Here is a 25,708-nt window from a genome sequence, read left to right as displayed (position 1 = left end):
TCCCCCTCAGTCACTAGGGGAGAAGTCTGTTCCAGGGGACGAGTGCCCACCTAACCAAGTGGGATAGAGCACACCCTCCTTGGCAGGCCCCATCCAAATGAGGGCAGGAGTCTAGGCCCACCCCTGACACACCTCCATGTTATGCAGTCACCCCACAGACCCAGCCCTCCTAGGGGCAGGGCCCTGGTGCAGTGTCCACAACAGCAGGGGCTCCATGGTCCCCTCCTCAGCTTCCTAAGAGGGGTGGGGCATGAGCCTGGGCAGGGTCACTCCTCCTCTACCTTTTGGGGGAGGGGTACTAGGGATTGAATCCAGGGGCTTTCTACCACCGTCCTTTTAATTTTTAATTTTGGGACAGGGTGTGGCTGGGTTGCTCAGGCTGGCCTAGAGATCCTCCTGCCTCAGCTGGGATTACAGACATGTGCCACTGCACCCCCTTCCCTCCTCCACCTTCTCCGGCTATGCCACGGGGCCACCTGCCCGCCTCATCCTGCAGGTTCCCTGGCAGGCCCATAGTGTCTAAGCATGAAGTCCCCCCTTAGTGAAGACTCTTTAGCAGGAGAACAGGAAACAGCACAGGAGCAGGGAGGACACCCCCAGGAGAGGCGGGGTGGGGTGCTGTCACCCACAGGCTGCTTTGCAGTTCTGCTGGGCAGTGGGCTGTGGCTGCCTGGCCCTCCCAGCTCTAGGCCTCTGCTTTTTGCTACTGGGGGGGGGGGGCGCAGGAGTTGGCCCCATGGATCCACTCAGTCTGACCCAAGGCTGCTGGGGGACTCCACCACCTTCAGGTTCATGTGCTTCCTTCAGCCTGGGGTCCAGTGCAGCCGCACTGACCTGCTCCTGCTTGGCCTCTGAAATACACCTCCTGAAGTCCTCCAGGGACCCCCAGGCAGTCTCTCCAGCCCCTACCCCTGATTTTCACCAATAAAATGGAAACCACCATGTCCTGTCTCCCTGGTCTAGGGAGGCCAAGGAGGGAGGCCATGGGGGCTGGAGGCCACGGGTGACTGGAAGGACACACCACCTGAGCAGAACTCCGTGTGCCTTGAAGAACTGGGGAGCCTGGGGAAAGGCACAGGTCAGGGACCTGCAGAAGAAAAGGTACCCAAAGGATCACAGTGAAGGAAACCAGCAGAGGTGGAAAGCTGTCCCCGACCCCCACTGGCCAGGCCGCAACTGGATCAGGCTTAGAAAGGTCAGGCCAGAGGCTGTCCTGGACTTAGCAGGAGCCACTGATGCTGGAGCGAGGCATGATGAGGCCTGTTCACGTGAGGGAGATGAGGCTGGAGCACCTGGCCAGAGGGGCAGGGCAGGGCTGACCGGGAGGGCCCTGCGGCTGGAGGCACAGGAACATGTGTGTATGTGCCTGTCTCCACACAGTGACTAGAAACCTAGCAGGTGTGAGACCATCATCGGGGAGAGGCACACGGGGAGGCACAGGCCGGGGCAGAGGGGTAAGCTGGCAGGGAAACCACGGGATCCATTTCCAGAACCTGAGACGGGGGACTTTCACCTTTAGGGTAAGAGTCTACTGGTCACTTCATGAGGTGTCACTGAAACCAGCAGGTTCTGACCCAGAGGCATTCGTCACCGGGAAGTTTCCAATAACTCAAACCCTGGGTGCCTGAGAGCAAGAGTTCAGAGCCCTGTTTGCCCTGTGACCTGCCTGCCAGGGGCTTCCAGCCCAGCAGGTGAGATGCAGGGTGACGAGGTCAACACGTGTTCTATCAGCATGAACGTCCCGGCGGTCCTATCACAAGGTCGGGAAAGGACCAGAGGCAGAGCACCATGAGGCCCCAGTCAAAAGAGCTGGAAGGCAGGACTCCGGGGAGGAGTGGGGAGCATGGACCCCAGGCACCCGCTTCATCTCTGCCTAGGCGGAAAGACCTGCCGTCAGGAAAGCCCGACCTGTTACTCAGCATCCTCCCTGGCACCAGCAGGCAGAGACCCCTCGGGGAGAACGGGGCCCAGAAGAGGGCAGAGTTCCTAGGAGCCACCAGGACTCGGCTTTCACATCTGCAAAATGGAGATGATGACAGGTGCTTCCTTCCAGAGCCTTAGGGTGAGGCCTAGCATGATCTTTAGAGGAGGGCACTCATTAATCAATTAAATAACAGGGTGTGACGCAGTCCCTGAGCCTCCTCACCAGGCTTCAGCAGGACAGGTGCTGTGGCTGGGCCGTCAGCTCCTCTCCTCAATCCAGGAGCGCAATCCCCTTGTGACCCCTGGCCCCGAGGCCATGCTCTGACTGACCTCCAGCACCTTCTCCAACACACTAACATTCCAATCTCTCCAGCCCCCAAAGTGTCCACTGTGAATGCACTGACCCTCCCAAGCCCCCTGTGATCTTAGACAGGACAGTTCCCAATGGGTGGCTGCCATTCCCACCTTCCCAGTGCTGCCCCAGCTTCTCCCTCCCACCCACCCCGACTCCCCTGCAGGCCCTCAAGCCCTGTCCCCACCATAACCCTCTGGCCTAGATGACTGTCATAACCACAGAACCAAGGAACCAGTCCCCATGACTCTCCGGACTCTAATCCATCCTACACACCCAGGCTTCCCAAACAACTTCCTATCTGTCACACCCTGCGGGGTGTGTCCCCACAGCCTCCTGCCCTGCCCCAAACCTGGAAGCAGGCTGTAGGATGGGTGTAGGATGGCAGGAGCTTTGCTGCAATCCTGAGGCCTCGAGATACATCCTGCAGCGCCTGCAGCTTCAGATTTTGCACTGTCTTTGGGCTTTTGAATGGCAACATGGGGCTGGGGGTGGGGCAGGGGAAGGGAGTGAGCCCCTCTGTCCTGTGTTCCTTGGGCACATTGTCCTCCCAACTGCCAGAAAGAGGGGCCAAGGGCTGCATTCCTGAGGGCCTGGGCCCTGTACTGCCTGCCTGGTGCCAGCAACACAGGGGACAATCCATGACAAGCCAGGCGGGGGGTGTGTGTCTATGCTCCTCCACTGAAGCTGAGAACCAAGTGAAACACAGCTGCCCCTCACTGGGCCAAAGCCAGACCCCCATCCCCAGAAGATAGCACTGAGGCCAGTCTACTTGTGAAGGTGGCCATGTCCTGGGACAAGTCTAACTCTGCTCCTGTCCAGGCCCCGGAAATCCAGAACCATAGGGTCTGAGAAATGAGTTAGTGGGGATCGAGGGCCTGCTTGCTTGGTCCTGCACCAACCAGGGGCTCCATGAGAACAGGACTTTGTTCAATGAGAAACGGAGGCTCACAGAGCAGTACCAGTGAATGGCAGCAGGCGAGCGCTCTGGCTAGGTGAGGGAGCCCCACTGTCCCTCAACAGCAGGCACGTCATCGGTGACAAACCCACAATCTGTTTACACTTGATTATCTCCTTCCTGTTCTGTAGGTAGGTCATTCTGGTAAATCATAGATCAGCCAGGGAACTGCACTGCCCTCAGCCAAGCCTCCCGTCTGGCAGGCTGGAGAAGGTGAGGACAGGTTTCAAAACATTTCAAAGCCAAACTCAGGAGTCCCAGGTTAGAAGCCGGGAGACCTGCTCTGCAGCTTGCTGTGCTGTGTGACCTTGGCCAGCACATACCCTTGTCTGGGCCTTGAGCAGAAAAAAGGACACTGGACCACTCTTTAAGGATGGTTCCATCCTGTCATCCTTGGTCAGAGGACAACTGTGACCACCAGGACTGGCTGAACCCTGGAGCAATGTGGGGGTGGGCAGGCCAGGGAGAAGGACAGGCGAGCACAAGGGTGCACAGTTGAGGCACTGCAGGGCTGGGCCTGGGGGGCCTGACCTTCCAGCCACCAGAGACCTGGCCTGGAACAGGAAATGGAAAATTTAGATAGGAGGCCAGAAACAGCCTCTCTGACCCAGCCACAACCCATGGACTTTCTCCCATGAGAAGCGCTTGCAGGTCTTCAGAGGAACTCAGTCCAGAATTAGGGAACAGGAATCCAGGCCCCGAGGAACAGAGCAGGCTGTCAAAAAGGAATGTGCCTGGCAGGGCGCAGGGGCGCACGCCTGTAATCCAGGTGGCTGGGGAGGCTGAGTCAGGAGGATCGCAAGTTCAAAGCCAGCCTCAGCAAAAGCAAGGCGCTAAGCAACTCAGTGAGACCCTGAGTCTAAATAAAACACAAAAAGGACTGGGGATGTGGCTCAGTGGTCGAGGGCCCCTGGGTTCAATCCCTAGTACCAAAAATAAAAAGAATGTGCCTGTCAGCATACATGCTCCTGGGAAGGCCCAGGGCCAGCTCCTCCTCATCACCTGGCAAGGCTGGGGTGGGGCCAGAGTCGCAGGACTGACAGGAGCCATCTGTAAGGAGCCCAGTTGCAGGACTCTCAGAAGCCCTGTCTGATTACACAAGCAAGTAACCTAAGGATTTATAAAGTCATTTCAGACCCATTACCTCTTTGGTTGCTTATGACACCCAGTGAAAAAGACAGAATGTGGTTTTAAAGAGGACAAGAAGACACAAAATGGCTTTCTGGCCTTCAGAACTGGGAACCGGCTCTGCTGGACGTGGCTACCAGCAATTAGAGTTCAAACGGGCAGAAAGAAGGCAGGTCGTAGGCAAGAAGGACGGGGACGGCCACATCAGGGCAGCAGGGCTCTGTGCAGATGACTTTCTTTTAATTTCCTCTTATTATGCTATAAAGTTGATTTAATAATAAAAACATGCTAAGGACTTTTTAATGTGTAATTGCTTACATATTAAAAATTATGTGAAAATGCTTTCAATTAATGCTCAAGTGATTCATCTGGTGAGATGACACCTTGAACAATTTTATAAAGGAGGCCGAGAGAAAGGTTATAGTCACACCTACACCTGAGAAGGGGCCTCTGCAGCTGTAAACTGCCCAGCTACTTCCTCAGACCCCTGGCGTCTTGGCTGCATGTGAGGTCTGGAGGGTGCTGCGGGACCCCGTGTCTTCTGCTCTGTAAAATGGGCACCAGTGCGGCACCGGTTGCTGTGAGCATTAAATGAGCTAATCCTTGCAGCAGTGCCTGGCACTCAGGGAAGCCCCCTGCACGAGCTCAAGGCTGTCTTCTGAGTCGCCACCGCCCTTAGGTACTGCTGGGAATTTCTGGGGCTGAAGGCCTGTGCAGGGATGATCTCAGCTGCAGAGACCTTGCTTCTAAGGCTGACCTGGGCTTCCTGATTCCAGTCCATTCTTACAGGCTCTCGCTCCAGGGGCCCTTCCTGTCCTTAGCCTCCTCCACTCCTATGCAGAAGGTCCCATCACCAGCCTCTGCTGCCAGTCCCAGCTCTCCTCCCCATGCCCCCACGGACCACCCAAATGGGAAGCCAATTCCTCCTCTGAACTCCTAGAGAGTCACCTGCGCATCTCGGTGCATCGACACTGACCACTCCAGTCGGAACCCACCTCCCTGCTTCATGGATGTTCCTGGAGGGCAGTGGCGGTGCTGCCCATGCTCAGTCCAGCCTCCAGCACAGGCTGGCCAGGAGCAAAGTGCACCGCAGCCTGAAGACCACCTACTCAATTGTCCTGCTGCTTTGGCAAGGATAAAAAAACCAGCTGGCAGGGGACGCCGTGGAGACTGGCCAGAGATTCTGACGCACAGGATACCACATGAAGGGACAAGCAGCCCTCTGGTCCTCCACGCAGGGCTCACATGGGCACGTGTGCCGAATCTTACAATGCTGACACTCCAGAGCTGGGCAGCCGGACCCACTGGGGACACAAGCCCAGGGCCCTTCCAACTGAACCAGCAGGTCTCCAGGTTCTCTGGGGACAAAGTCTCAGGAACAGGGAAAGAAGGGGCTGGGAAGCAGCCCGGCCAAGGACACCAAACACACAGGCGATGGAGGCCAGAAGCAAACCCAGAAAGGTTCTGGTTCTTTCTCTTTAATTTATACACGAGGAACCCAATGCCCAGGTGAGCATCCAGGCACAGAAGAGGTCAAGGCCAGCATCTGTGAGAAGGGCCAAGAAACAGGACCAAACAGCGGACACTGAGGAAGGACATAACAGACCCAATCAGACCCTTCCTGTGCAGAGCTGGTCTCTTCGTGGGGCTGGTCCTGTACGGCTAAGGACAGTCACGATGTATGGAAGGCAGGTCATGAGCTCAGGTGCCGCAGGTCCGTGGCACCTCAGGAGCTCAGGGTTAATGCAGACCTCGGAGGTCACTTGAGTCAACCCCACCGGAGACCTGATTCCCTTCCATGTCATCTCCCAAGGGCTGCCTTACCTCTGCTTGGAAACCTCTAGGGACAGGGAGCTCTGTGCTTCATAAGAGAGCCGCCCATTTCATCCAAGGGTTTAAAGAAACGCTAACATTCTTGAGCCTCAGTTTTCCTATCTGCAAAGTGAAAACGACTGGACTAGATCTCTGGCTTTCCATCTCAGTGCTACGGGGTCCAAGGAGGTGCTGCTGGAGGTGCTGCCAGCATGAGATGTGGTGGAAGGGGAGGCCCAGGCAGTTCGTGGCATCTGGGCTCTCGGGCCGAGCACCCAGCTTAGAGCCAGACGTAATTCCTGCAGGTGACACAAAGTGGAGTCTGTGGAGAGGGTAAGTTGAGGAGACGGGGGCATGAGAAGAGCCCCTAGGGAACAGGCACACCTCTCCATGTGCCCCATCTCAGCCACAGCCCCGGGGGTGGGCCCAATTCTTCATTTACAAAAGCTCCCCACACTACCTGCTGCGTGGAGCCAAGGGACAGGGGGGACAGAACCTCATCAGTTAAGTACAGCCCTAGTTGGCAGCGCTGGGCAGGCCTGGAGAAGGCGCTGCTCGGTGGTGAAAACAGGAAGTCAGCCCACACCTAACTAGCTGGGTTGTCTTGGCCTTGTTGCTGTAAACAAGTCCCAGAGGACCTGGCAGCTGCCTCCATTGTGTTGTTACTGTCACCAACCCATCATGCATGTTTGGGGAAAAGCAGAGGCACCCAAGGCACGAGGGCCACTGCCAACCCCAGCACCAGCCTTCCTCCACCTTCTTCCCTGGGCCAGCTGCGGGTCCACTCAGCAGGCCACTCCCCTTCTGGAGCATTCCCAAGCTGAGGCTCAGCCTGCCCCCATCACCACAGTGACACACAGGGAGCTCTGGATCACAGGGAGGTGTGACAAGATCGTCACCACCAGGAACATTCCTTCCAGTCACTTACATTCTCTAAAGCAAAAAAGGCTGGTAAACTGGGACCCAGCCTCCAAAGAGCAGCAGTCCTGGGGCGCCTCTCTGGAGAAGGGTGCAGGAGGTCCAACTGCCAAACCAACTCCCTGCCTCGGACCTGCCCACGATGTGCCCCCACAGAAATGCCCGAATCCCTCAGGATTAGTACCTGGTTACGCAGCGACCCCAGAGCTCCAGGTGGGGCAGACCCTCCACCACACCCGGACCCCACCTACCCTCTCCTCCTGTGGTATCCTGCTCCACATCTAGCGGGGTGACCTGGAGAAGGGGCTTACTCCCGATCCCCTCACCTGTAAACCTAGACATTGCCTCTGAAGGGACACTGAGATTCGGTGAGCACATACACTCAAGTGCCCAGAACGAAGCCTGGTACCTGGCAGGGGCCCCAGCCATGGGTCCCTCCTACCATTTCTGCATGTCTGAGATGCCCCAGTGCCCAATGCAAATGCCATATTCCTTCAGGACACCACCCCCAATCTTCCCTGCAATGCTTGAGCCACACCTGGCCTTCTGCCACCAGCTTGCTGTGTGTCCTTGGGCAAGTCTCTCCCTCCCTAGACTCAGTTTCCTCATCTGTAAAGTGAGGCTGTTGGATTGGATGACCCTGAAGATCCACCCTGACACGGTGCATGGGTCACAGTGTCCCAGTCGCTCTGGTTACCACCACTCCTTTAAGCAGGTCTGACAGAGCTCAGGGCCACAGCTCCCTCCCCCTGTTGGCCTGAGTGCAGGAGAGCTGATGGGCTGCGAGGACTCCACCAGCTGACCTGCTTCTCCAAATTGCCGGGCTTTGCCTTGAAATCTCAGCCCCACACATTCAGCTCTCTGCTCCGCTGGGGGACAGGAAGATGAGAGTGAGCCCCAGGGGCCTGGCCTAAGTCCACTTGGACCAACTCCTCCCTGCCTTGCCCTGCAACAAGTGGCCAAGCACTTGGGAGGCCACATGATGGCCTTCTGTGAATGGGAACATGAGGCAGAGTCCTGGAGGCAGAGATCCTTCCACCGTGGTGGGCTCTGCAGCCCTAGGAGTGAACGTCCAGCATGGGCCCAGCACACACTAAGTGCTCTCTAAATGTCACTTCCTTCCCTTTCTTCTCCAAATTCAAGTGGAATCAGGTGACAGTGCTCAAGGACAAGGACCCCAAACACAGATAACAAGAGGCATTCGTACCGGAGTCCCCAGACATTCAGGACACCAATTCAACAGGCCCCCAAATCCCAGGTAGCTCCAAACCGGCTCCTGGTCACCCTCCTGCACTCCACAGTAAATACTTTGCGTCCCACTCCTGTTTCTGCCCCATGTGGGGTCTGGGGGCCTCCAACACGGCTGCTTTTCTGGATGGTCCTCCTGAGCCAGGAGGACCCACATGGAGGCTTCTCTTCTCATGAGGTTCCCTCCAGCTTCCCACACCCCAAGAGGGTGGGTGACCCTTCGCTCCAAGCATCCTGGTGAAAGCAGGCCTGGAGGGGGCTGTCCTCCTGGACATGCCCTCTGGGCCCCAAACAATTTGACAAGGTCTTGTCATCAAAGCCCCACAGGAAACAGCCACAAAAGGGAAAGTCTCCATGTCTCCTACAGAGGTGCCACGAAGCCCAGGTGCTCCATGCAGCTGCCAGTCCCAGGATGAAGATATCTTGGCACATGGCCAAAGAGAATGTTGTCCCTACTAATGATTGGGTCTGCCCCCAGCTAGGTAACGAAAACAAGGCGACTCATCCTGCTTCCCCTTATGCCCTGGCTGCTGGGAAGGTCCAAGAAAAGTTTTATGTCTCTAAGAATTTTTCCTCAGTGAGAAATTTCTGATAATCTTACCCACACTTCCCCCCCACTTACTTCTCGGTCCCTATCTTGCTTTAACTGCATAGGGTACACTTCATCTGTGCCCTGACAGTTTTTCCTGGTGTAGGTGAAAAATAAGCCAGTACCTTGAAAGCACAAGCCCCCTCCTGCTCCTTCCCCACCTCCCTGCCAAGTCCCTGTGTCCTAGGGCTTAAATGTAATTTGTCCCCAACAAAACTCATGCTGAGTTCATTAACTGTGTAAGGGGCCAGTGTTGAGAGGTGGGGCTTAGTGGGAGGGGCCAGCGTTGAGAGGTGGGGCTTAGTGGGAAGGGCCAGTGTTTGGAGGTGGGGCTTAGTGGGAGGGACCAGTGCTTGGAGGTGGGGCTTAGTGGGAGGGGACAGTTCTTGGAGGCAGGGCTTAGTTGGAGGGGCCAGTGCTTCGAGGCAGGGCTTAGTGGGAGGTGCTCCTGTCAGGGGAGTGGGGGCCTCCTGAATAAACCAAAGCCTTTCTTGGGTGGACATTCTTGGTCTGTGGGACTGGATTAGTTACCAGGAGAGCAGGCTGTTATAAAGAAGGGTCACCCCTTGTGTTTTGTCTCTTTCTCACGTACCTGCTTGCCCTTTTGCTTTTTTCTGCTGTGATTTAATACAGCATGAGGTTCTGGCCAGATAGGACTACCCCAGCCTCTAGAATCAAGAACCATAATAAACCTCTTCCCCATAAACTCCCCAGTCTCATGTATTTTGTTACAGTCACAGAAAATGAACTAAGAAACTGAACCTGTCGTTCCACTTACCTGTCATGATCCTCTGGGCCTCGTAAGGCTCCATGTAGCCAGCGCTCTCCCCCTTTCCTGCTTTGCTCTTGAGATCATTCTTGGCATCAAAGGGATCTGAGTAGTCATCAGCTATGGTCACCTGCGGAGAAGAGGGAAGGGTGTGAGGCCACTGTGGACTTTTTTGTCTCACTTCAGTTCCTGACCAGGCTTTGCTTTAACAGATAAGCATGGAGAGGAAGAGAAGTTGGGGGGAAGGGAGGCGGGAGCCCTTGTCAATACCCAGCCGCCCAGCCTCGTGGGCTCAAAGTCCTTCAGGTAACCAGTGGGACCCACATGGGCAGCACTCTGGCACAGGGAAAGCCCCAGGGCCCTGTCCACAGCCTGGCCAGTTCCAGGCACAGTGAGGTGAGACCAGAAGGGCATCTGGCGGAGATGTCAACAGGTACCAAGTGCAGAGGCCAGGACCTAGACGGTATCCTGGGGAACTTAATGTAATTTGTTACTCAGTTTAATGAAATGGAAATGGTGGAAAAGTTGGAAAGGAAATCACAGAAGGCCTAGAAACGCTGACATGCCCCGGGTGCTGGCGGAGGCACAGAAGAGCTGTCTAGAGATAATTGGGTTCAGCACTCTATTTTCCCCAGGTCTGGAACACAACCACACCTTGGGTCATCAGACAACAATTTGGTGAGATCAACCCACTATAAAGATGACGGTGGCCCCAGAGAGGGCATATGAAAATACAGAAGCAACTTGGGGAGGGATGGGCGGACGCTGGCGCCTGGAGGTGAGAGACCCAAAGACCCTTCTTCAACACCTGGAGCACTGGGGATCCCAGACTCCACCTAAGGATCCTGAACTCCAGTGGATCCCCCACTCCTAGCTCCTGGGTCCTGATGAGGCCCAGCCCCGCCTCTCCCCAGAGAGAAGTTTCACTGCTGACAGAGGAAGAATGAGTCACCTGGGCAGGTCTGAGGGGGAGGAGGCTCCCAGGAGAATGTGCATACCTGGATTCTAACACCTCAGAGATCAAGTTCCACAACCCCCACACCCCAGGAGGGGGGTAACTCTAGGGTGGAGGCAACAGGCTACAGGGATCCTCTCCTCCCACTTTTGACTTTCTAACCCTGAAGAGGGGAAAGGGCCAGAACCCCCCCACCACACAGCCTGGCTACACCAGTGCTCAGTGACTTCCCCTGGCAATCGGGCAAGTCCTCAGTTTCCCAGCAGAGCCACCTGGCTGCGGGTCTTAGGAGGGGGTAGGTTAGCTTTCCCACCGCCCTTGGGGTTACATGATTTGTTATTTAAATGGTGAGCTTAATTGGAAACCACAGGAGCCCCGGCTCCCCCAGCTCCTGGAATGTAAGGCATTTGAGGGGCCTGTAAACTCAAGGGGAAGGAAAATCCCCCTTTGTCTGCCTGCTGAATGGCAGCTTGTGCCAGCAGCCCTGGTAGGGGGCACAGGTGACTGCCAGCTGCCCTGAATGGGATGGGTGGGTGTGTGGGGAGGTGGCAGGCTATAGCTCAGTTCCCAGCATGTGGCTGTGGGTCCCTGCTCGCCAAACAGGAAGAGCCCACCAGTGGGGACCCAGGCTTGGGGTGCCCAGCACTGGAGCATCCATGGAAATGGGCGGGGCAGCGGCCAGGCTCCCAGACCCGGCAGGCGCTTCCAGATGCTGACAATGTAATAGCAGCCTTTCTGGAGACTCAATGAGCTCAAGTGACACCAGGCCAGGGATAGAGGGGGGTTGGGAAGAGCTAGGCCTTGGGGATGTCTTTCATTTGATATTTCTACTCTACCATTTGCAGAACACATTAGGGAGAAAATTATACACGTGAAGCACAGTCAAACAGGACAGTTCAGATGCCCGTCAGGGGCAGGGTTTTAAGTTCAAGGGACCAGATGTCCAAATGGAGAAAATAATGTTGCTGCTGTGGATGACATCTAATCTCATTTCTCTCACCCCAGACATCCTCACTGTCTCTTTTCAATGTGAATATCCTCCGTCTAGTCTGCAATGAGGGAGGGAAGATGTATTCCCCCAAAACAATCATTTAGGGGTATTTGCTGGGGAACATGGGAGGAGGGGTTGCGGTCTCCATAGTAATGTAGCAGTGCAGCCCCTTCTCAGAGGTGCTCGGAAATGCTCAGTGATTTGCAAACACGAGGCTTATAGGATATAAACCAATCTTTGTTCACCCTGGGATGGGAGCTCTGCCCCCCCTCCCCATGAGTCAGCAGGCGCTATCTATATTTTCTAATTAAAATGAGATCTGAGCTCAAGCTGTCACCCGGCCCCCAGCTGCCTGCCCTGGTTACTTCCGTTTCAGTAAGAATTTACAAATCCTAAAACCAGGAAAAGCCCCTGGTCTCTGCTGACATATGGATCCAGTTATACCTGCTGACAGTTGAAAATCCTTCCGTTTAAAAAAAAAAAAAAAGTTTAGAATTCTGTTAGTTTAAGAAGCAAATCGGAAGGTTCCTAAAATGTATATTTAATCAGTCTGCTTTTCAACTTCAAAGCGAGGCTGGCGGAGGGAGGGGAACTGGAGGTTTGAGCAACCTGAAACTTGGCAAACACTACACCCAACTGTCCGACCTTAAGCAAAATCATGTCCTAGTTGGGAGTGAAAATTTAACCAGGTGCTGGGAGAGCTCAGCAGGCAGTCAGCTAGAGCCCACATGTGCAGGGCCAGGGGCGACAGGACCCGGTGGTGTGACCACTGTCCAGGCTGCCTGGACTCACTGAGTCAAGGGCCAGGAGGAGTTTCCCTGAAGGCTACCGCTCTTCTGTGTGTAGGAATGGGAATGAGTTTCCCCAGATGCGGGCTTGGATTCCTGTTGGGGTTGCTTTTACTTTGCTTTAAAATGCCTCAGTTGGCGGACAAATCCCATAAATCTAGCTGAACAATTCAACCAAAGGGAGCTGGCCGGGGCTTCTCTGTACAAGAAACTTGCCTTGGATTTTGGTCTCAGCTCAGTGGATTCCTTTCGGTGGCTGCTTGCAGCCACATGAGACAGAAGCAGAGTTGAAGTGGTCACCCAGTGCACCTTCCTGCCTGCAGCGGAGGAGCTGAACAGCAGCAGGACAGGGACCAGGGACATACCTCTTCCCAGCTCTCTCAGCCTTTCAGGATGAGTGCTAAACCTCAGGCAAACACCTTATCCAGTTTTCAAACAAAACTGCAGACCCTAGGTCAGCCCAGAGCTCCTAAACTGAAAGCGGTGAAGTTCAGTGTTTGCAGTCTCCCAGAAGCCTGCTCCCTTGTTTTACAAAAGGCCCCTGCAGCTCAGAGACTCAGGACATTGCCACAGCCACCCAGCAAGCCAGCAGCAGGCCCTCAGGGCTAGCCCTCACACACCTCCTCACTCCCACTCTGGGGACCAGTCTACCACACCCATCGCCTCTCCTACAGGACTCTCTGTCTGGGCTCCTTGCAGGCTTGGAGTTGGCTCTGTGTGTCTCCTTTCTGTTCTGCACATGCTGCTGGGTGGAACTCCATCCCTTCCAGCAGTCTGAACCCTGGTGTTTTTATTTTAGGGATTAGGATTAGCTCTGTGATAGGAAATTTGCCTTCCTGTTCACCCGCACAGGGAAGTGCTAGAGGAAGGTGGGTGTGGCCACTTGGCAACACTTCCACAGAAGAGTTCAAGTTGCTTTTATGAGAGAGCTGCCACCTGTATGGAGAACTGGGGACTCTCCACGTGCTCTCAGCAGAGATGTACATGGGCAGAGCCCCTTTGAAGGATGAGTTTTAGCAAAACCCACTGAAATCCCCAGTGATTTCACTTCTCAATATGTGGTGCCAAATGTATACAAAGGGATATGGGCAAAGATACTCACTGAAGCAAGTGATAATGAGAAACTAGCAATCACTACACCCATCACTATACCCATCAATGGGGGAACTGCTAAATCAACTGTGTTAGTTCCACACTACGTAATATTAAGCAGCAAATTTTTAAAAGGCATTTGCTTTACATGAGCCAACATAGTTCTTCATGATGTTGCTTTGAATGGAAAGGCAGCAACTGTAGGATGATAAATACATGATAACCATTTTTGAAAAGTGAAACAGAAACCTCTACTACTAACTTGAAGGAAAGATCTGGGGAGAGGCAAGCCCCAAACCAACCCCTTCCTTTAGTAGGAAGAGGGACTGGGATAGGGGTCAAAGATGGGTCTGTGGTGTAGTGCCAATACAAGGGAAAACAAGAGCCCATTCATGTGTTATATGCAAAGCTAAACTTGCTGCAAAGCACTCCTCTTCCTCAAGCTATTTTTGGCACAGCAGACAGACTGTTTCCCAAACCTGTCTGAAGACAGGAATGGTCTGGAACGCTTGTTAAGACAACAGACTCCTTGCCCCCATAATCTGTGTATTTAACAAGCAACCCAGGTGATTCTTATCAGGAAAGTTAGGGAAACAATAAGCCAGCGTCAGCCACCACCCCCCCACCCCCCAGTCTGAAGGCAGGTCTCCAGACATTACATTTCACTTTTCCCAGCCCTGTTCATTAAAGTCAAGCAAGAAGTTCAGGTTAGTGGTGGCTCCCCACTTTCTTCCCTAGGGGTCAGCGAGAGTGAGAGCTGACCCAACATGCCTTGGTCTTTCTCCAGAATCTACCTGAAGCTGAGGGAAAGGCATCTCCGCGCGATTGGGAGGGCTGGTTCCAGACCAGACAGTCACCTGCACGGGGGGAGAGGGCCCCACAGGTGAGGCCCTGGCCTGGCTTCCTGGGTCCCAGACCTGAGGACTATGAGGCTTGCTGTTCCAAACCACAAATGTGTTCAGGTCAAGTCCACCTGGACTCTCAGCAAACCCCTCCAGGAATATCACCCAGCTCCCAGAGGGAGCTACAAAAATGCACAGGGGTGTTCCTGCTGAAACAGCTCAAACCTGCTAGTAAGGAGGGGTCTGTGAAAGCCCCTGCCAGCTTCCAGGAGTGAACCCCACTGACTTCACCACCCCACGGGCACCTCCCTTGTGCCACACAGTCCCCCTGCTGTTTGAGGAAACTGGCAGCTTGGCTGCACCGGCTCAGTTCCAGGCTTGCTAGATTGCAGGGCTGTGGGGGGTCTCTGCTCTACTCTCCACTCCTTAGGAAATAAAGGGGTGACATCCTACGAGTTCCCAGATTCTTGCCAGGCCCATGACTTCTTTCTGCTCTACTCTAAAGCAAACTGCCTGAGAACACACTGAGAGCATCCTCAATGATTTCTCTCACTGATTTACCTCGAAGGCTGTATGTGAATTTCCTTAACAGTTTTGAGGTCCTGGGTCTCTTTGGGAATCTGACAACTGATGGAACTGTGGTTCCTCCATCATGTTTATACACACCCAGGATGCACTGGGCACATCACAGGCAGGTCATAAACCCAGGTTAATTAGGACCAAGCCCCCTCACATTACAGCCACTTTAACTAAGACAAGACACACTCTTTGCCTTAGTTTGACAGCAGCTGCATGACTGAGGGGTGCTGACTCCACCCTCATTCAACAGGCACTATTCACCTGGCCAAAAAAATGGGTGACACAGGCCTGCCACTCAGCTGTGAGATGGAGGGCGCAGGGAGAGGATGGGCCCCAGGCTCTTTGTCTTGGCTTATGGGCCGGAGCCTCCCTCGCTCTAGGGGTCCTTGAAGGTAAGTGAGTAACATGAGGGGCATAATGTGACAGCTGCAGCCAGACCGCTGCATGGATTGCAGCCCTCCAGTCCTTCCTGGTCTTCCTTTGGGACCTGCTGTGACACAGAACCTAGCAGGCCTGATGTCCACAGGATGGAGGCTCTGTTGCCATGCCAACAAAGAGATGGCATTAAAGGAACAGGGATCTGGAGGTTGGAGAGGCCTTCCAATAGCCAGGAGGCTGCTCAGAGAAGAGGCAGTGGACAGATGTTCTGTGCAGACCCAGAAGCTAAACAGAGGCAAGCTCAGTGACTCAGGAAGGATATATGACAGCCAATAAAGAGACACGCTGCCTGGGAAAGGGAGCTCCTGCCACTCCAGATGTCCAAGCAGAAGCTCTGGTGCTTCTGCTTGGGTGGGAGGTCAGCTAATGGGATGCCACCTGCCTATGCTCCCCAGTGTCACTCAGGGTACAGCTAACTTGACTTGGACATGCACATCTGAGCTGCCGGAGGCTGAGGTGTCCAGCTTTAAGGACCGTCCAGTAGACGGCTGTCTGCAGAACTCCCACCGTGACTGAGGTGGGCAGGTCTGGGGCTGCACAGACGCAAAGAAAAAAGGTGGCCCTGTGCATAGGTCATGGCTGAACAGGGACAGTCCAGGCAAGCAGCTCTGGGCTACCAGCTTTCTCTCTCTTGGGTGGAGTGGTTTGCTTCTCAGCTTCATGTGAATGTTGTGAGTACCAAATAAGATGATTGTCTGTGGTTTATGAAAGGCTGAGTGCTTATTATAGGGCACATGAGACACCTAGGACCCACCCAGTGCTGTGTGAGCTGTACCAGCCAGCACCTTAAGACCCATAAGAAGCTGGAAAGCTACTGGGAAAGATGAGGCAAGGATATGAGGAGAAACCCCACCAAGGCCTCAGTGACTCCATAAAGGAAATGGCTGCAATTAAGCATCATGACATCAGCTGCCAACAGTACTCAGCTCCTAACAGGAACATGTTTGTGAACCATCTTTTCTCCTCCTACTCAAAGCCTGGGACCCTCAAGGCCAGCTCTGCACTGGGAGACAGCAGTGTACTCCCCACCTACGCCCAGTGCCCGCGGCTTGGAGAGGCCCATAGAACTGGGCCAGGACACACAAGCAAGTACCCCTCCTCGCCTCTCCGTGTCATGGGCTCTGACCAGCAAAGATCAACTCCCCTTACGGGCGCACCAATAAATCATCTCTGACATGGTAAGGAAATTAATTTGGGGAAGATTAATTAGCTACATTCGAGCACTCAGCCACAACTCCTGGAAATCAGAGGGCGGGAGGGCGCTCTTCCACCCTGACTTAGGAAGGGCTCCCTCTCCTCCTCCTAACCAGGCTCAGCCCTGCAGTCACTCCAAGTGCTAAGCTCCCCTTTTCCTGCAGGAGGGTCCCCACCAAGTCCTCTGCCCACATGCTCCAGAGGTGGAAGCTGCCACTGGACTGCCTTCACTATTCAAGTGGCCTTCCTGACGCTGAGCGGAGCTGAGCTCCGCCTCTAGCCTCCGCCACCCATTTCTTTGCTCTTCCTTCAGTGGTGTATTGTAAATGCCCCTTTATAGACCTGCCCCACCTCAAAAGGCCAAGAGGGGAGCTTCAAGTGGTCACCACTGCTCTTTCCAGTCCTGCTCCTCCCATGGCTACAGCTGCCTGCCTAGACACCTGCAGGCCCCAGCTTGTCAGGAAAAACACATTCCAATCCCAGCCTCTGCCAGCTCCTCTTGGGCCCCACTTGTCTGGCCCCTCTCACACACATGCTCACACCCACCCACTCTTTTTCAGTTTAGGCCCCTGGAGCTGAGCCCAGCCCTCCCTATTTACCCCAGAAGGTCACTGCCAAGTGGTAGGGACAGGTTTGCCGGCATCTCTCCACCAGTGGGTGGTTCTATTTTGAACTTAGAAAGAGCTGAATCCTAGAATTTCTTAACTGCTTTCAGCCTGGGCCTATGGACAGAGAATTCACTGCACTTCTCCGGAGGACAGCACCCAGCTCTCCATAGTCACTACTGAAAGGTGGTCTAAATGACTGTGTCTCAAAACTTGCGCATACGATTTGTTCAAAGGAAACTTTACATGGAATCCCAACATGTACCGCTGAAGACATCCACACTCTGGAAATCATGGATCCAGTGGGGACAGGAGACCCCGAGCAGAAATGAACATACCAAGACCAATGTCAGAAACAGGTAACACACCCACGTTTCTTAACCCCCAAGGTCCGCGCTGCTTTTGCAATACCGGTAGAGCTATCTAATTTTCCCCTTTAAGTCATCCCTAAAATATCCTGGGCGTATCCACCCCAACTGCCCCACTGGGAGAGTCCCCCAGCTCCTCTTGCAAAAACCACTAACCCAGTGCTACAGATAGGAGATGGCTGCCAGACAGACTGGGTCCTCGTGGGGTCACCAGTTGTGCTTCCCTAGTTCTCCTCTGCAACCCCATCATCCCACACTCACCCACTAGACCGTCCTCCTTTCTAATGTCCTGCTCAGGGGAATAAGTACACATCCAGGAGTGTGGGGCCACTGCCTAGACAACACTTGGTCCAGCCCCAGTGGGGAAGAGCAAGAGTAGGCCTCCCTCCTCCTGCAGAGCAAGGCTGAGAGGCCAGGAGACGCAGTGGTCAGGAGCAGGGGTGCGGGGGTCCAGTGGTTTTCCCTTTCTGGGCCTTGGATTCCTCCTCAACCATAAAATAGCAATGGGTGGAGGACTAACATAGGTTGCCAAGGTCATCTCAAGGACGAGAGCTACCAGAGGCTTTCAAGTAGACTAGGGACATAAGCAGGGTGACAAAACCAACTCCCACCAAAAAAAGAGCACCAGAGACCCTAAGTCATTTGTTGACCTACATATTTATAGCCTCCCTGCTTCCAAAACAGGGTTTGGACAACCTCATTTGAGGCATTTTTCCATTCCTGATAGGCATGGCTGGGCTGCTCCCTTCCCAAGAAAAGATGAGGAATGCCCGTGAGGCTTTCTCACGGTAAGAGAAGGCCCCGCTTGGTAAGAATAACTTCCAATGTGCTCACCAGAAAAGTATGCACAGCACAACAGCAGACCAGCAGCATCCAGGAGCCAAGGCCCTTCCCGTGTGGGGGACCTACAGACACCAGGCATCTGGGGCCCGTCCAGGACCTGGGAGGAAGTGCACTCACTGCGTGGAGCCTGGTCCTCTACCAGGGCTTTCTGGGCTGGGGCTGTGATGAAAGGGGAGAGGCTGTGGGGGCTGGTGCAGCCCACTGCAGCCCACAGGCGGTAAGCGTTGCAGAACGGCACTAAGTGAAGGGTCATTTCTCTCCGAATGGGGCCCATTAGGATGATTCATGCACATCTTCCACACGAGCCGCGGGGCGGGCCAGGGCATCATTAGGCACAGGCAGCTCCAACCAATTGCCCTCCCCAACAGTCACTTTCTTTTTATTGAGGACATTGCAGCATTGGCCACAACTACCACCACTCACTGTGTTTGATGGTTCCCAATTACACTCAGCTTAATGGTGGATACTCAATAAACGTTGATGTACTTTTTAAAGTAATGTGTCTTCTCATATTCTCTAGCAGCCAAGGCTTGAAGATTTTTTTTTTTTTTTTGGTGGTGGTCCTGGGGATTGAACCCAGGAATGCTCTACCATTGAGCCACATCCCCAGCCCTTTTACTTTCTTTTGAGACAGGGTCTTGCTAAGTTGCCTAGACTGACCTCGAACTTGCAATCCTCCTGCCTCAGACCCTGTTAGTCGCTAGGATTACAGGTGTGCGCCACCATATCCGGTTTAACGAACTTTCTCATATAGGCTAAGAAACTGTCCCTGTGCATCAGACACTGTTTCTCACATAATTTGGCACTTTCTAAGGGACAGGAAAGTAGCTGTAGATAAAACTCTGCAACATCCCATGCATCTGCGATGGTGCCGATCACTGTTCAGGCCTACTCGCTGCATGCCTGCTTGTGCGGAGCTCTGGGCAAGGGGTACCAAAGAGTCTGCAGTGGGGGCTGGAAGATGGTATCAATCAGGTTACCTCCCCAGAGGGATCTGGCATGGTTAAGGACAGAAGCCATTGAGTCACACATGCCAGGCAGAGGGAGAAGCACACTGGGAAGGCCCTTCCACTTGCCCTGGATCACAGCTGTGTGCAGGCTGCTGCTCTCAGCCCTGACCTGGAGGGCAGGCTCTGGACACACTTCCCTTTACCACTGCACAGCGCATTGTTATGAGCAGTAGGGTCGGCAAGGTGTGCTGGGCAGAAGCCAAAGGCAGGGTCGGGGACTCCAGGCTGGTACTGGATTCTGGGTCCTGAGATCAGTGCTTTGAGGTTTCTCCCCAGCTGTCTCCCACCCCTCTCAGTCTGAGTGCCCCATCTTCAGTGGGAAAGCATCTTCCCCCTGGCATGCTCCATGGGCACATGCACCAGGGCTCTCGGGAGCACATAAAGGATGCTGTTCTCATGCTCTAGAGGCCACATGCCTTAGTCTGAGATCCCCAGACACAGACCCTAAAGTAGGGACTCTATTGCAAGTGGTTTATCTGGGAGGAGACACTTAGGAGAAGACAGGGACACGGGGAGGAAGGCAGCCAGGAAAGCTGAACTGCTAAGCCACCAATCAAGGTGGGCGCCTGGAGCTTGATTCTATGGGAAATCGTGCACAGGCCACTCCTCAGAATTACCTTCCCGAGGTCAAGGGAGCTGGGGCCAGATACCCATGCCTGGGAGTCACTGATGGAGGCCAGTCACCCATGTGCAGGCACAGTGGCCAACAGGCCCCATTTCCAGACCCTGGAAAAAGCCCTCAGGCACAGAGGTGCAGATGCCAGCCAGCTGGAAAACGCCAGACTGGGAAGGCAGGAGGCACGCAGTGAGGCCTGACAGCATCTGCTGCCTGGACCAGGAAGAGCTCCTGGAGAGAGAGAGAGAAGAGGGCCCTTCTGACAGGTTCACCCCAACGGAAGCAGCCAAGGACGGGCAGAAAGCCCCAGGCTCCCATTCACTCAGGCCCTGCCCCAGCTCCATCCCAATATTCCTACGTTTGTTTCCTCACTGTCAGATGGGTAAAAAAAATCTCCACTCCTCATCTGTCTCTGGGATTCTGAGCAGATCATAGCTTTGCAAATGCGATGGAGTCTACACAGAATCAAGAGTCAGGTGTCCCCAGAAGTCACCCTCCCTAACGCAGGCAGCCTCCCCGAGAAATGCCCATGTGTCATTTTCTCCTAGGCCAAGCCCACTATCCCAGGGATCAAGCAGGCATGCCCTGAAGAAAGTACTTGGATGAGAAAAAAATGGGACCCGGATGGGCCTCTGAGTTCCTGCAGAAGCCTACAGTCTGCCCTGCAGCTTCAGGGCAGGCCTAGAGCTGCTGCGCCAAAGGGTGGGCGTATGTGTCCACTTGAGGCAAAAGTGGCATAGGCCCTTCCGGAATGAGCCCAGGGGTGGCCCCATCAAGCCCCTCAGGGCTGGCTACTGGTACATCCAAACACCAGTGTCCACTTGGCCCACTCCAGAGATGCCGGAGACCAGGCTCACTCACAATAGTGACACCTTTCCTGGTGAATCCCCTCTGTGCAAACAAATGCAGCTCAGGCCACAATCAGAAGACAGAAGGGGAGAAACCGACCAAGGCCTGTGGCACCTTGGACCAGGGAACACCAGTTCCAGATGGGTGAGTTACCTGGTGACACACACTATGCAGCCCACAACAGGCGAGGGGGTCTATGTATCTAATGAGATCCCTCTTGGCTTTTCAGCCATTGACATAATTGGGTTTTAAAACAGTACTTATAAAAGGATTCCTGTCTTCTAAAATCACCACCACAGAAAAGAAGTCTGTCATATACACAGAAAAAGGACTGGAAGAAAATGCAATAGAACACAGCACTTGCTCTTCCCTCCAGTCTCCTGCTTCTCCACAAGGCAGGATCCTGGCCCCCGCTGCCTGCTGCTCCCCCCTGGTCAGAAACTCCAGGGCCTGGGGTGGACTGGTGGACACAGAGACTGAACTTTCCAGGCCCGGGAACGCTCTCTACCCCAGCAGCTTCCCTCCAAGGCCCTGGACCCCTTGCTGCACTTGCCCAGATACCTATTTTGTAAACACCTAAGTGACTGTAGGTTGTGGCAACTTTTTCCTTGAAAGCTCATGGGCCCAAGGCTTCTAGCATGAGGATGGTTCAGTTGGCTCTGCCCATCCCACCACCCCTGGCCTAACATAAAAGAGTACCTGCAAAATGCTGGTTGAGATGATAAGTAATTCAGCCAATGGAGGCCCTACAGAGCCTTTTCTCTCCAGGGAAGAGCCAGAAAGGGGCATCTTGTGCATTTTCACGATTTCTTGCCCACCTCTTGGCTCAACTTGACCTCTCTAGGCCTCAGTTTTCTCATGGAAATAATATTAAATTCAACCTCATGGGTTCATGGGATGACTTCATGTTTGTCGAAAGCTTAGCACACGCGATAAGCACAAAATTAGTGAATGTGTGCCTACTCACATAGCATCTGCGCCTGCACCAGAGACTCAGGCACCTCTGTGCTCCGGGGGCTTCAGCACAACACAAAGAGATTTGTTTTCTCTGCAAGTGCTGTGAGGTCAGATGCATGAGTCCTACTATATAGCTCTAGGGAAAGGGAGAAGGGCTGCAGTGCACCAAAACTCCCACGAGGTCCGTGCAGCAAGGACACAGGCCACCACTGAGCCCAAGGAACCCAGTCATGGGCTTGGGCCAGGTTCTTTCACTCCAGCTGCTGCTCCTGGTTGGCAAGCATCTGCTGGCCAACCCAACTGCACAGGCCCGGCCTGGCCTACACCAGGAGACCCCAGACCTACTGGTCCTGGAGGATGTGTGGCACTTCGCCCCAGAGACATAGAGCCACTAGGGCAGACACGGGGCAGGTAAGACAGCAAAACAAGGCCAGATAAACACCACCTGCCCCTCCCCCTTCCTCCAGGGCTGTGAGAGGCCTCATCTCTATAAGTCTCCCACCTGCTCCACGGAGGGCTGTGGAGGGCAGAGGAAATGCTCTAAGCCAGGGACCTAAGTCTCAAAGGCTTGGCCAGGGCAATTCATTGCTTGGGTTAAGTGGTATAGACTATTTATTTATTGATTTGTGTGCGCCTGGGTTGCTGGGGCTCTAGCACGCAAGGCAGGCACCCCACCAGAGCCACATCCCCCGTCTCCAGGCTCTTATTTTAAATGCCAGGACATCAGGAACATTGACATTTATGGTCCCCAGGGTCAGCTTCATGGTCAGGTGGCCTGTGCAGCTGCACAGGGCCCTGTACTTTGTTTAATGCCCTCTTGTCACCATTTTGAATATATTATATATATATAAAGTATATTAATAAATATGTATTAAAAGTACATACATATACCGAAGATCAAACCCAAAGACTTGAGAACACTGGGTTTGTACTCTATCACTGAGCTACATTCCCAGTCCTTAGTAATTTTTGAATAAGAAACCCCAAATTATTATCCTGTAGGAGGTGGGTCCCACAAATGATGTTACTGATCCTTTTTGCCACCTCATCCCCACATCCAATAGCTTCTATGGGGAGCTTGAGGCCCAAACTTTATATAAACACCTTCTCTCTCCAGCTGGGCACCATTAGCTAAGTCACTCCATATCAGTGCCTCAGGTTCCCCATCTGTAGAGTGAATTTCATGGACCAGTTTGATTACAAAAAAGTAGGGAGGATGAGACACAGGATCACTGACACTAAAAAACAAAACAAAACAAAAAAAACACCAAAAACCAGCAATAGCCCAACTACCACCTGTCCTTGTTCACATATGACAAAGAAGAGAGCAATAACAATCAACAGTAAAAAGGCAATTGAGACCACAGGACAGTCCTTTGGAATGAATAAATTTAGCACCATAAAAATACTTCCTAACTTTTCACTTATCTAATTTTACCGGAGAGTGCTTTGCTTTGGGGGAAAAGCATTAAACCAAACAGGCCTTTCAATCTTTTCAACATTATTTATAAAATCCAGTCCTCATATGATTTCAGTGGGCTGGTGAACCCGTTGCTGCCTAAGGGTGCTGGCTTGTCCTGCCCCCTCCGGTGGCACTCTCTAAAGTACCACTGGGCCCTCTGGACAGGAGCTCCATGGATCAGGCCCAGAATGGCCCTTATTTGTTAATGCACACCGTAAAATCCCCTTCCAAATGGAAGGTCACAGATCACCAGCCACCGGAAGCATTCCGTCCTTAAAGGGAGGCAAAGGTATCTTGAACTGAATCCCAGACTTATCAATTTCAAAAGAGCAAACTTTGATCCACTGCTGCTGAGTAAATCAGTGTACAGGGGAGGGATGGCCCCTCGCTGATAAGGCAGCTGTTACAGACATCCCCAGCTTACCACCCACTTCCCCTCTGCACTCAACTCTGCTGACCTGAGGCCAGGCGTGACTCAGCGGGGTTGAGCCCCAGGGACTGGAGCCTCCAGGGTCAGGACCTGAGAACCTCAGGGTGTGTGGCTCCCCAGAGCCTAAAGGATTAGAACAGGTGAGAGGCGCCAGCAGGAAGCCCACAGGGGAGGCGGGGCTGGGGACAGCCTGCCTGCCCCAGGGTCTCAGCTGTGTGCTTTGTTTGACACAAGTCATCTTATGCTGCCCTCCTAACCACCTTGTTTTCAGATGAGAAAGCCAAAGCCCAGAGATGCCTGGTAACCTCCCCAAGGCTCTAGAGTACACAAGACAGTGCAGGTTCCCACCCAAGGGGCATCCCCAAAGCGCTGGCTCCTCCATGCCACCCACGGCCTGTTGCGCAGGCTAACACCCCAGCTCCTTCCCAGAAGCCGGAAGATATCTCTGAAAGGAGGTCTGACAGGAAGAAGAGGAAGCTCTGCCAATTTGGCTGAGGTGTGCCAACCCTGGGCGAGGGCCTCCCTGACACAGTCAGCAGGCACAGGAAGTCTCTCTTCCTCTTCCTCAGCTGCCCTGTGACTCCACACACCTGCAACCTGCCTGGCCACACCCAGGAAGCAGGGCTTCTGCCTGCGGCTTGCACTCTCTGGCTGCTGTTTCCAGCTCTCCCTCCCTCTACCCACCAAAACAGGCAGTGGGGCATGGTCCTTGCTCTTAAATGAAAAGGAAAGAGCCCGTGTGGTTTTGAGTTGTTCACAGCGCTCCATGGCAAAGCTCTGGGGTCCCTCACCTCATTCCCAAACTTTTGCTAATGGAGTATCGCTGGACACGGGAGGGAGGGAGGGAGGGAGAGCCAGAGGTAACTGTAGCCTTGCCTCCTTGAAGAGAAGGGATCCTTACACGGCACCCAGCACTCTCTGGGGCCCCCAAACACTCTAGCTCTTGTTGCTTTCAAAAACAACCATGAAGATCTAACTTCTATGGCAAGAAAAGGGAATATTAAGGTAAGTTGGTTCGTTTTTCATCTGGTTAGGTTGAGCCCAGCTGGATTCACAAAACTAAAGCCCACATTGGCAGTGAGGACTGGGGAGGGGGTGAGGTGGCAGCCCGGAGTCCAGTGGCCAGCCTGAAATCCCTACGGGCTTCCAGGCTCCAAGTGGTGGCACCTGAGAAGGGGCTAAGGAACGAAGAGTGGACTCCCACCCCACCATGGACGCCCCACCATGCCCATTTCTTAGGGTTAACACAGGTGACTTGGGCCACTGCAGATCTCAGAAGAATGCACTACCTGAAGGTGTTTCAACCAACACCCCCACTGACCAGCCATTTCAGAAGGGGCTCACAAAGGGTTCACCTGAGTGGTCTCGTGACAAACACCTTTTCCCCACGTGATCGTTGTCATGCTGTCCTGAGCAGAGGACAACTGGAGCTGCTGAGGCCTAGTCTCCCAGCCCAGGGACTGGCTCAGGAGGGAATCTTATTGAGTAAGGCCGGAAGGGCCTTTGAAGGTGTCCACGGCTTCTTCCACCCAGGAAGAACCTGCTGTGAAACACTGACACCCTCCCCAGCCCCACCTCCTGGATTTAAGAAGGGGAGAGGTGGCTTGGGTTTTAAAGAGAAAATTGGATTCCCATTCATGAACAACCCACATCCAGGACACTGAACAGGTAAAGCAGGTTCTGCCATTGATGAATGAGTTCGGGTAATAATGGGGCTCACCCTTCACTATTAAAATATTAACCTTGTTCCTGGCCCAGCAATGTCATAAACCCAGGGCCCAGGAAGCTCTCACCCGACCACACTTCCCGTCTGCCAGGGGAAGAGGCTGAGCCTGCACTTCTCCTCTGAGTAGCAAGCCAGGAAGGCCCAGGTTCTACTGGAGAGTCTTCTGATGTCCCATGTGTTGAGCAGCAGGCAGAAGCTCACATGTGTGCAACACCCAAGGCCATGGCTGCCTGGCCCTTTTTAAAGCCATGTGACTCTCATGTGGT

General features: G+C 53.9%; 1 protein-coding gene across 1 annotated transcript in view; it reads right to left on the bottom strand.

The window, feature by feature from the left end:
* Window positions 1–25,708, bottom strand: part of Shb (SH2 domain containing adaptor protein B) — a 131,585-nt gene that overhangs the window by 75,223 nt on the left and 30,654 nt on the right. The window contains exon 2 of the mRNA XM_076845789.2: window positions 9,707–9,827. Within this exon, the coding sequence (XP_076701904.1) occupies window positions 9,707–9,827 (121 nt within the window). The remainder of the gene's footprint in view (window positions 1–9,706; window positions 9,828–25,708) is intronic.

The sequence above is a fragment of the Callospermophilus lateralis genome, chromosome 2, assembly GCF_048772815.1.
Source record: "Callospermophilus lateralis isolate mCalLat2 chromosome 2, mCalLat2.hap1, whole genome shotgun sequence".
In the NCBI taxonomy this organism is placed as follows: Eukaryota; Metazoa; Chordata; class Mammalia; order Rodentia; family Sciuridae; genus Callospermophilus; species Callospermophilus lateralis.
This window is presented reverse-complemented; position numbering and strand designations above follow the sequence as displayed.